This window comes from Lathyrus oleraceus, chromosome 7 (assembly GCF_024323335.1).
Source record: "Lathyrus oleraceus cultivar Zhongwan6 chromosome 7, CAAS_Psat_ZW6_1.0, whole genome shotgun sequence".
Classification (NCBI taxonomy): domain Eukaryota; kingdom Viridiplantae; phylum Streptophyta; class Magnoliopsida; order Fabales; family Fabaceae; genus Lathyrus; species Lathyrus oleraceus.
In genome coordinates, this window is record NC_066585.1 from 539,306,886 (window position 1) to 539,319,549 (window position 12,664).

At 33.7% G+C, this 12,664-nt stretch overlaps 1 protein-coding gene across 1 annotated transcript; it reads right to left on the bottom strand.

Moving 5' to 3' along the window:
• Positions 1-6,550: 6,550 nt before the first annotated feature.
• LOC127106414 (probable xyloglucan glycosyltransferase 5) lies at positions 6,551-9,839 on the bottom strand. Its single transcript, XM_051043706.1, has 5 exons — positions 8,851-9,839; positions 8,293-8,601; positions 7,912-8,202; positions 7,561-7,674; positions 6,551-7,466 (listed from the first exon to the last, which is right to left on the bottom strand). Exons 1-5 carry the CDS (start codon positions 9,592-9,594, stop codon positions 6,831-6,833), a joined length of 2,094 nt encoding a protein of 697 aa, XP_050899663.1. The 5' UTR covers positions 9,595-9,839; the 3' UTR covers positions 6,551-6,830.
• Positions 9,840-12,664: the final 2,825 nt, after the last annotated feature.

Here is a 12,664-nt window from a genome sequence, read left to right on the forward strand (position 1 = left end):
TATGATTATGACAAATCTGAGTTGATAGATTGTATAAATAAAAAACCTCATGAGACAAATGTGATGCACATGAGTTTGTAGTCTGCAACACGGACATACAGTATATAAGGTGAGATGTCAATTTTCCAAGTTGTCTTTTTTTTTTGTTGAAGTTAGATTTTGTCGGTGGATGGGTCATTTGTATTTGATGGAAGGAGAGGACAAAGTATTTGGCAGTAAGGGCCTAGTTTAAACTTTAAAGAAGGGTCCAAAAGATTGCATGGTTATAGTATGCTTTGGCCAGTAATGTCCAAAGATAGTTTGGTATGGTTGACTGTTACACTGAATCCTGAACCATAATTACGCAAGACAAGTTCCTTAAAACATGTTCTTTGTAGGTTTAACCCTTCTCAAACCCACTTTTGTTGTTTTTTGAAATCCTTTATAGATTACTCATAATTCAATTGTGATCAAATAAGTTGAGGTCTTATTTAACTGTGACAAATCTTGTAAGAAATTTATTTATAGTAGCAATATCTATCTGTTTGAGATAAGATTGTGAAGATATTGAAGAGCAGAAAAAGGAAAGTTAGAATGAGTAGTTGAATGTCTTGTCAATATTTATTTTACACTAGTTAGTAGGTTACCTACGGCATATAGATGGCATACAAGAAATGCTTAGGATCAAAAGCAAAGTACATAGTACATTCACTCAACTTACTCATCTCATTCACCTTCACATCAACATTTTTTCTTTCAAATATTTTTCTTTTCCCATCTCTCTCTTGCAATACAAAGGCTATGGCTAAGGGTTTTATATATAGACTTTATGTATTCCCTTCCAAAATAATTGTTATAATTTCATATAAATTAGAAAAATATAATAAATGAAAAAGAAAAAAATAGTATTTTTATCAAATTATCATTGTTTATTATTGATGAATTCGAATTACCATAAGATACAACAATTATTCTGGAATAGATTGAGTAATATTTTATTTCTTTTTGAAATGATTTGTAATATTTTAAAAAAATAGGGGATAGTTAAAAAAAACTTTTTAAAAAAGTGAACCAATTAAGAATTACAAAATAGACCGTCATCACACGCTTGCCTATTTAAGTTTGTCCAAAAGCAGAGACAATGGTTGGCCAGTCCGTCAAATTCTTTTCTATTTGATTTACTCTATATTTATAATTTAAAATAATTTTAATAAATTATTTGCAGTTTAATTTATTATTTTATTTACTAACTTTTAGTTCGGATTGATTTTTGATTCCATAGGTAATTATCATACAAGAGTTACTAAACATATAAAAAGTTAGTATTTTATTAAAAGATAATTTTTTTTTATTTCATTACTTTTTAATTTTTTAATTCTTATTTTTATGTTATTAATCTTTATGGTTCCAACTTGTATCCACCGTCACTACAATCTAATAAACATGAAAATAAATGTTCCAATTCATGGTAATAGAGACGTAAGTATTCAAATTATTATTTTTTATCAATAAAAAGAAAAAAAAATTAGTGAATTGGCCTCCTCATTGCATTACTTGATTTTTATTCTAAGTAAAAAAAGTTTTAATAAAAAGTCCACGAGCAAAACCCATCCCGCTTAGCCCGCTCTCCGTTTTTAAGGGAATTTATTATCCCATTCTATGGGATGGAAAAACACCCTATGGAAATTCAAAATATCCCTCGAATTTTGGAGATGTATCTTCAGACACACCTTATTATAAGTCAACGCATTAATTGATCTAGAGATGCATCTCCGAAATATTTAACCACACACACATGCGTCCCTCTCTGAAGGGCTTATTTTACACGTTCATTGTTCCGAAGATGCATCTTCGTTTAGGGTTTACGAAGATGCATCTTTGTACCCTATCAGAACAATGCAAGTTATGTTTGTTTTATGGATACACAAATGAAAGTGATGATTTATAAATGTTAATGACCATGTTATGTGATGAAACTTAAAGGTTTAATACATGTATTAGTCCCTTAACTTAATTTAATGTTTCGATTTAGTCCTTTAACTAAAAAAAGTTACAAGTTAGTTCTTTAATTTCACTTTTGTTACCCTATTTGGTCTCTTCCATCAATTTGTGGTAAAAAAAAATATTAATTTCTAGTGACGTGGTATGACAACAATGTCAATGGTACAATCTGAGGTCAGCATATATAGTTAAAAACTGATACATAGTTTAAACTGTGGGGATTTTATTTTCGGGGAAACCCCGCAATTTAAAGAGTGTATAAATTTTTAACTACGTATTGTTGACTCAAAATTGTACCAATGACCTTACTGTCACACCACGTCACCAGAACTTAACGTTTTTTTCTCCAGAAGTTGACGAAAATGACCAAATAGGATAACAAAAGTGAAGTTAAGGGACTAACTTGTAACGTTTTTTAGTTAAGGGACTAAAGCGGAACATTAAATTAAGTTAAAGGACTTAGTGACTAATTATGCCAAATTTAAACCAGATATGCAAAAAATGACATATATAAATCCAGATGACCAAAAACAACATATATAAATAAAGTCGAAATATACGATAAAGTTGAATGAAGTAAAAATAAAATACAATCCATAATGAATCTAAAATACAACTACTATATATTATTGTGTATGCCAGACTACATCTCCTCGTGCTCCTCGGTCTTCTCTACTCCCCGTCCTCCAACGCTGTCTCTGGTACATCAGTGTCTCTCGGTCCTCCGTCATACTGACATCTAGGACCTGCCTCACCTCAGACCCATCAGGGAAGATACGTCTGATAATGTCTTCCTACGCAATATCCACAATGCGATGACATCTAGGAAAGACATCATGATCATGATCTAATTGTGTCTGCTCTTCCTCTAATATCTCCTAATAAGCTGACCTTAATGGATCTCCTGGAGCATCCTGCACCATATACAGATGTGACACCCTAAAGAACCACCTAATGTACTCGTCGACATAGTTCCATCCGCTCTCACCTATGATACTCCGTGCCTCCTCCGGTACGAGATGACTAAGATAATCATCAAATATGGTATCCATATATCTACGTGTCATAGCAGGAGGAACAGAGACAACACGATGTCTGAGAATAGTCTGAATGTAGCCGCACTGTGCATGACGCGCTCAGGCATATAAGGAAATATGAGATGTGAGCCGTAAGCCAATCATCTTAAGTATAACAGTATGTCGTCAAATGGTCATGTCTCACGGTGATCGACATGGTTGTTAAAGTGCATCTCCTCGATAACCAAGCGGTCAAGATACACTCTGAATGACTATATCTCATGGTTTCCTCTGAGCGGGGAAAATGCAGAAGCACACGTCATATCCTTAGATGCAACAAACACACCACGTCGTCAAGTGTGATAGACATCTCACCAAGCGGTGGATGAAATGACGAGGTCTCATTGGAACATCTCTCCACGAATGAATTAAGTATCTCGTGGTTGACAATAATATAAACGCTCATGCACAAGTCCTCCATCCTAGATAGGGACAAAGCAACCTAAAATCATTCCTCATTTAGCTGAGGCAAGCCAGTAATCTTTTGCCCATGGTTAATAAACTTCAGCGGATTACGGTCCTGTAAAAAAATAAATCTATGTAAAAAACTTGTTATATAATAATAAACGTAATTTAAAAAGAATTAATTGAACTAGTTTTACCTTTCTGTCCCAGATATGTGTGGTAGTATGGTCTGAATACAAAGGCAACAATGACAACTCTATAGGGTCTCCTTCAAATGCTTGAGGTGACGTTGCCTAATCATCCTCAGTAGCCTGAGATGAACTTGGCTCAACAACCTCAACAGCCGGAGGTGGCACTGTCTCATCAGCACGAGGCCCCTCCAATCCTTGGGGTGACATTAGTGCCTTAGGTACCACCGGTGACTCGGGTACCTTTGGCGTCTGAATAAGTGAAACATGTCGCCTGTAAGAGGATGAAGGCAATGGAGCGTCAGTAGGTGACACTCGTCTCCTGCGGGAAGAAGAAGATGGAGAAGTATGAGCCCTAGAAGTTAATCTCTCCGCATGAGTCGGGCTATAGTGAACAAGAGCCTCTGAAACCAGACTTCTCTATAACTTTTCAGATTTGTCAATGACAGTAATGCAAACCACCAAACTCCAAAAATAATGGTTTGATTGTTATTTTTAACCACCAAACATGTTCTACGGTATGTGTAAAGTATCATTCATGCAATTTTTACTCATTTCTTACCTAAATCACAAACTTCTACTCATTTATACAAAAACTAAAAAAAAAATCAAAATATCAAAAACTTACAAATTGAGAGTTCACTTCAGTGTTAAATGATGTCTCTGATGTACTTGATATTGATGGAAGAACCTTTTGAACTTAGTTGATTGATTTTGAACTTGGTTGATGGAAGAACTTTTGAGAGAGTTTGAGAAAGTTTTGAATTTTTTTAGAAATGAGGAAGGAGAAGGGTTATGGTGTGATATAGATCAAATACCATTCGGATATGCATCTCCAAAATAATTATGAAGATGCATCTCTGGAATTTTCTAACGTTAAATCATAATTCTATTTAGTCATGGTGCGTCCGGAGATGTATCTCCGAAAATTGAGAATATTTTTCTATTTATCACATGGTACCCTGCTAATATATTTTGTGTATTAAAAAATTCTCATCTTTAAAGCGATTTAGGCGGAGCGGGCCAATTTAAGACCCCGAGTCAAAAACCTCGGTTCAATCCGCTAAAAATAGTGAATCAAACAGTCTGATCTGACTCGGTATGTTTTGCCATCCCAATAACCAACTAATTAAATTTAAAAAAATTAATAGAAACATTCAATTTTATAGGGAAATAAAAAATTTCAAATTCACTGATTTTAGAAGTTATTCAAAGATTTCTAAACTTATCATAGATAAAAGATTTCTAAATTTATCATAGATAAAATATTACAAACTACATTCCTACATTTTTTTAAATTCTCATCTAAACAATGAATTTCAAAAAATTACATTACTTCTAAATACATTTATAAGGTGTGTTTTCACCTCCAAAAAATCATTTCTCGAGTATACTTTTAGTAATTATAGTTTTTATGCCGCATGGAAAGTATGCTCCTTAACAAAATTAATTGTTTTTCCAGTCAATGATGCTGCAGAACTTTCATTTTTGTATTTAGAATCACACTATTATTTCTCACAAAAATATTCTAAACATGCAATAATTACGTGCAAATGACATCTAAATAATAATTAAAAAACATGAATAAACAAAACGAAACGACATTAAAACAAATTAAAAATGCAACTTTGTTGTCCTTCTATAAAAGCAAAAGTATAGACTATACTATTTGTTAGTTGGTAAAGTGGACATATCATGTAAACGCACACGACAACATTAAATAATATTTAATTTACACTAAACTTGTAAAATTTAGACAATAATATCTTACTAAAGTACTAAAAAGAATACTAGTATATTTACTATGATGAATTTTTCAAAAGCAAAAAAGAAAATTAGTTTGTGGAGGCAGTAGGGTCCACAAAGCTGTTTATGTGTCCTACAATGATTTAAACAGCTATTACCATAGACAACATATACACTAAAATAATAAATATATTTGGTTATGTCTAAAGTTTTAACTAAAACAATTTGGGTCCAATGTGGGACACTAGTACAATTTAAGTTACAAATTCCAAATTAGTGAACAATTTCATGTTTGCACCATTTTCAGTATTTTCTTTCCTAAAAAACTTTACTGCCTGCCGACATTTTCTTTTACCATTCTAACTAGTTCTTAATCTGTTTTCTCATATAAATAAACCAAATCTAACTAACCTTAAACCCTAACTAACAAAAATAAGAAATGTCGAGGACCATGTTAAATACGGTTTTTTAATTATATAGAATCGACACATCTAAATAAAGATGTGTTCGGTGTCTAACACATATTAGTGTCTGATACTGATACATCATAAATGTTTGTGATTAAGTTTAATCTATTTTTAAAATTATGATCAATCTATTTTTAAAATTATGATCGATATCGATATGTTAGTGTTACAGTATTTTGGAGAGACTAAAACATATTTGATTTTATCATAATAATATAGAAGTTTACACTTTGTAGATGTTGGCATATAAATGAAAATTTGGGTCCATAAACATTAAACTTCACATTAAGTGAACACGTTTGTTTGTTGGGAGTTGTAGCATATCAATATCATGTTATGTTGTTGGTAAATTATTTTTAAAGTGAGTCACAAGTTGCTTGATGTTATCTTTTTGAGAGTTTATAACATGTGATTTCGACTTGTTAGACATAATTGGATGATTTGTCCCCTTATGCACATGATATTGTTGTTATATATATAGTTCGATTTTGATCGAACGATCTGCATTTCGACTTAGCATGCGTTTGGTGGTGCGACGATTTATCAAGTTGGAATCCTAACCGTCCAATTAAGATTGAACGGCTAAGATCACATGACTATCGAATGCATTGATATCTCGAACTGCAGAGAATCCGAGTTCGAGTAAAAGTTCTCACATGTCATTCAACATATACAAATGAACCAAATGTGAACAATAGGGTGTAAGAGATAAAATGAATTAGATTATCTTACAGGACAACAATAAAAGGACAAGAAAACCAGAAGAATAAGAAAAGGACAAAAGAAAACAAAAGTTTCTATAAAGATACTTCAAAAAATAACAAACTTATTATGATTTGACGCACGGCTGCTTTAAGCGTTTTAACTGCCAAAACCAACTGTCTCGCAGCAGTTTATATCGGTCGGAGTCTTCGATTATTTACCAGTATAAGGATCGATTTTCTAATTTACACATTTTTTCGGGCCTTCTAGCTCATTTGTTCTCCGATTAAGTCCAAACCTACAAGCAAGAATGCCACGCCTTGAAATAATAAGTAGTAGAAATGCATTCCTTGCGCGGATAACAGGCTCCTAATCGCAGCCGTTAGCAACAAGAATGCAAGTGCAAGCTCTTTCTTATATATCTTGTTCATTTTCTTCGCAGGTACGGTATCTTGGAGTTTCTTTATCTTGTTAAGTTCGGAAAGACCACTATCAGAAGTCCCTCGATGAAGTTGAAGACTCATTGCCTTTGAATCGCGTTCTTCAGCAGCTAATAGGTCAGGCTCAGAAGAACGACCTGATTTTTTGGTAACGATCCATTCGTAGGAGCTTCCTAACTGGAACAAACCGGATACCATGGCGTTGAATTTGGTTACTGACATAGTGTTCTCGAAAAGTAGGTAAGGGACGATGAAGGGGAAGGATTTCGGGGCGGGAAGAATGTTCAAGAATGACATGAATACAGGAATGTAACAAATAACCCAAATAGGAAGCTCGGCTTCGGGGACAAACATTGTTAATGGAAGAATGATGCAGAATAATGTGAAAGAATAGAATGGTAGGATTAGCTTTCTAAGAAGAAAGAATAGAAGTATAAGGTTTGTTTTCTTCCAGAATGTGATCTGCAACAACACGAACACCACAACATGTTTAGGTTGTGTCTTTTTTAACAAAAATTGTGCCATTCTAAGCAATGAAAGAAAAACAATACTTTACCTTAGAGGTTATGATCGCTGGAAGACACACGCGAAAGAGTTGCATCGGACCCGAATGCCATCTATGTTGTTGTTTCTTATATGCTTCATATGATTCAGGAAGCTCACAAAGTACCTAAAAGAAGTTTTGTTCATTGCAAAGTGATTTGAAGACTCAAAATTGATTTTAGTATGTTTGAGATTCTCGATTAGAATTGATTCTGATTTAGTGAAACATGTTGTGATTTGTAACTTTTGCCTTCAAAAGTGATTTTTAAATAAATCATTTTACTTGAAACTCACTTTCAACCAGAGTCAATTATACAGAATCATCAGTTCAATCAAAATCAAATTTCTTTGGAATAAAGTTTACCTTTACATCATTGAGATAGATAAATTTCCAGCCATTTAGATGCGCCCGGACGGCTATATCCATGTCTTCTACGGTAGTTCGCTCGAGCCAGCCACCGGATTCTTCAAGTGCTTTTACTCTCCAAACACCAGCGGTTCCATTAAAACCGAAAAAATTAAGGAAGATTCCATTAACCTGTTGTTCAACCTCAAAGTGGAAACACAAATTAATATTTTGAAGTCTTGTGAGTAAATTCTCATCCTTGTTCACAAAAGTCCACCTAGCTTGAACCAATGCCAACTCAGGATTTCCCTGCAAAACAAGAATCCAAAAATGAAATGCGAAACTGATCGAAAGATTATGAAAGTTCCAAGAAACAGAAACAAAAACAAATTTAGCCACCTTAAAATGTGGAATGGTTTGCTTGAGGAAATCAGGACACGGTTGGAAATCCGCATCGAAAATTGCAACGAACTCGTAATCTTTCACATAATCACAGTTCATAGCAGACTTGAGATTTCCTGCTTTGTAACCTGTTCTAAACTTCCTATGACGGTAGATGATATTGACGCCTTTCTGACTCCACTTCGCGACTTCTCCTTTGATTAACCACTGTATGCTCTCATCATCAGAGTCGTCGAGAACTTGAACAAGTAACCGATCTTTCGGCCAATCAAGTTGACAGACTGCAGAAATAGATTGTTCATATACCTACATTGAATACCAAACTCACCATCATAATCAGCCAGAATCAATTCATTCAAAATCAATTTTTTTCACCACAAAACCGGAAAATGCATGGATTAACCTCATAGAATGTTTAAAGGAACCAACTATTGGCTTTGGATTAAGGTCACCACCGACAAAAAAAATTCTTGTACTTTTTAAAACAAGAAGTAAAAAACAGTAGGAAGGTACTAACTAAGTACACAAAAACCATGAATAAGAGAAAAGTTTCACCTCTTTCTCATTGCACATAGGAATCTGAACAAGCACCAAAGGATAACCATAATTTGAACCTTCCAAATCATCTTCCACATTTCCATCAACAGTAATTGGTTTAATCTTTTTGAATTTGATCCAAAAGCAACCAAGACACAACACCATTCGATCTATAGACTGAATCAAGAACAGAATTATGCAGAAATTGGAAAGGTATTGAATTGGTGGTGCAATATAATCAACCCTAAACTCCAACCACTTAACATAAACCTCATGAAACAACCCTTTAATCTCCCAAGTTTGTGGAACATGCAAATTATGATTGTGAAAATAGTACAAACCTTTGAAATGAGCAATAAGTTCAAACAAAAGAAATGCCATAGCCATCACCAAAAACGCAACAATCACTCTAAAAAGCAACTTTGCTTTCATAGATTTATCACTCTCATCACTTTCCACAGCACCAAAAAATAGTCTTTTTTTGACAGAACTTAGCAGTGAACAAAGAGAATTTCCTAACCAAGCAACACAATTTACAGCTTTATGAGCTTTGAGAAGCAAAACCCATGTGAATTGTTTAGCATTTTTGGTTCTATCTCTGTTAACCGGTTGAAAAGCTGAATCAGGACCATTTATTTCAAGCACTGAGTAATTTGGATTCTCCATAGTAACAACAACAGGGTTACCTTTCTTTGAAGTTGTAGTTGAATTTGAAGCCTCTTTAACCCAACCCCACTTGGAAAAATCTATACTTGGAGCCATTTTCGTGAAACAAAACACTAATACTCAAAAGGGGTGGAAGATTTCATGAACATTGAAGAAAAACATTACTGAGAAACTCATAGAAGTGAGTGTTGTGTCAGATCCACTAGTTTTAGAATGCTGTGAGCAAAGAAGTAAAAGCCATTTTTTCTCCCAAGAATGCAGCAAGGTAGGGAATAGACAGTGTTTGAGGTTGTTTTATTGGTTTCTTTTTCTAGCATTGGAGTAGAAAAATGTGTGTTCTACTAGTACATTGTATTTTTATACGGTTTTCAAATTTAAAATTATTTTTTTTCTTTCAAGTTTGTTACTTTCACTAAAAAAATGATATCCACAGTGAATAGTGATACTGTGGTGTTTGAAATGAAAGATGAGAGAGAAGTAATCTTATTGAGATTGTTAAGACGTAATCCATGTGCGGTCTGTCCATCATTACTCAACAAGTTTTTATTTTTTTAAATCAACTACTCTCGTGTCTACTATTAAGTGCCTCTTAATATATATATATATATATATATATATATATATATATATATATATATATATATATATATATATATATATATATATATATATATATATATGAAGTTTGAAAAGTTGAATAAGTGTTATTGATTATTATAGTTTGTCTTTTTATTTTTATTTGAGGTTTCTATGAAACTGGAAGATTTATATAAAGTTATTGTATTCTCGTATTGTAATAACAAGAAGTGATCTCATTTGATTAATATTATTAAAGTTATTATTACTTTTTCATTTGGTATCAGAGTTCCATCACGGGGCCTGAAATAGTGAGTAAACTAGAGTGTTTGAGAGGAAAAACACTAGAGTGACTGAAAGACGTGAAATGGTTGAATCGAACAATTTTACCGCACCAAGTGTGCCCAAGTTTGATGGAGATTATGATCATTAGAGTTTGATCATAGAGAATCTACTCGATCAAAGGAGTATTGGAGTGTTATTGAGTCTGGAATAAAAGAACCAAAGGAGAATGAAGAGATAATTGCAGCACAACAAAAGACATTGGATGAAGAAAAACTCAAAGATCTGAAAGCAAAGAACTATATATTTCAGGCCATTGACAAATCCCTCTTAAAACCTATTATCCAAAAAGAAACAGCTAAACAACTGTGGGAATCCATGAAAGCCAAGTACAAAGGAAGCACTAGGGTAAAACGTGCACAGTTGCAGAGGCTTCGACGGATATTCGAAACATTAGAGATGAAGATAGGTGAATCAGTGGATGATTATTTTGGAAGAGTGATGGAAATAGAAAATGACATGAGTAATTGCGGAGAGAATATGAATGATGTGAAAATCGTTGAGAAGATACTTAGATCTTTGACAAAAAACATCAATTTTGTTGTATGCTCAATTGAAGAGTCTAAGGCCATTGATCTCCCAACTATGGATGAGCTGCAAAGTTCACTACTTGTTCTTGAGCAAAAGGTAAGAGAGAAACGGAGTGAAGAACAAGTTCCGCAAGTTGAGCATGACACACGTTATGGACGTGGGAGAGGAAGAAACAATTTTCGAAAATGAGGTATCAACTATGTTAGGGGACGAGGAAGAGCAAAACCATTTGTAAATAGGAGTGTTATTATATGTTATCGGTGTAAAAAACAAGGACACTACTAATTTGAATGTCCAGGTCTAGAAAAAGAAGCAAACTATGATGAGTTTGACTAGGAAGAGGAGTTACTCCTAATGACTCATGCTGAAGTTCAAGATATTAAAGACAAAGGGATATGGTTTCTTGATTATGGTTTCTCAAATCACATGACAGTAAATAAAAAGTGGTTTATAGAACTAGATGAAAATTTCAGTGTACGGTTAGATTGGGAAACAACTTAAGAATGCCTGTAATGGAAAAAGGAAGTGTCAGGTTTGAAGTGGATGGAATCATTCTAACTGTGAGTGATGTTTACTTTGTACCTGACTTAACCAACAATTTGTTAAGTATGGGCCAACTTCAAGAGAGATGCTTGGTAATAATAATAAAAGAAGGTGCATGCAAAATTTATCATCCTCAAAGAGAGAAAATTGTAGACATCAATATGACTCTGAGCCGGATGTTCGTAATTCATACTACATTAAAACCGCTTCCACAGAAATGCTTAAAGGTTGATGAGGAGAACTTGAAAAATATATGGCATATAAGGTACGGGCATGTAAATCATAAGTTCATTGTTGTTATGCAGAAGAAACAAATGGAAGGGCTTACCAATGTTTAATGAAATTGCGGGGGTTTGTGAAGTGTGTAATTTTGGCAAGCAACACCGAGACAAAATACAAAAGAAAAGTAATTGGAGAGGATAAAAAACTTGAATTAGTGCATGCAGATCTGTTTGGTCCAATCACTCTAATCTCTCATATTGGTAAGAGATATTTGCTAGTTTTTGTAGAAGACTACTCTCGCAACTTGGATTTATTTTCTTGTGGAAAAAGGTGAAACATTTGAGATATTCAAATGCTTCAAGAATCTGGTTGAGAAAGAAGCTCAAAAATATATATGTTGTTTACGAACAGACAAGGGAGGAGAATTCACCTCAAACAAGTTCAACCGGTTCTGTCTAGAGAATGGAATTAAACGGTAATTAACATTTGCTTTCACACCACAACAAAATAGGGTAACCGAACAAAGAAATCGAACAATTATGAATATGGTGCGTTGCTTACTTACTGAGAAAGAGATGCCAAAGACCTTATGGGCAGAAGCTGCGAATTGGACAAATTATGTGATTAACAGAAGCCTTACCAAAGCAAGTAAAGAAAATGGTACCAGAAGAAAGTTTGAGTGGACTGAAACCTAGAGTTGACTATTTTAGGGTGTTTGGATCCATTGCACATGTACATATACCTAAGCAGAAGAGAATTAAACTTGATGATAGAAGTTGTAAATGTATCTTAATTGGAGTGAGTGAATAATCAAAGGCTTACCGGTTGTATGATCCAATATTAAAGAAAATAACAGTAAGCATGAATGTCATATTTGAAGAAGGAGAAAAATGGAATTGGAACGTAAATTCAGAAGAAGAAAAAGAAATTACTCTTGATTGGGGTAATGATG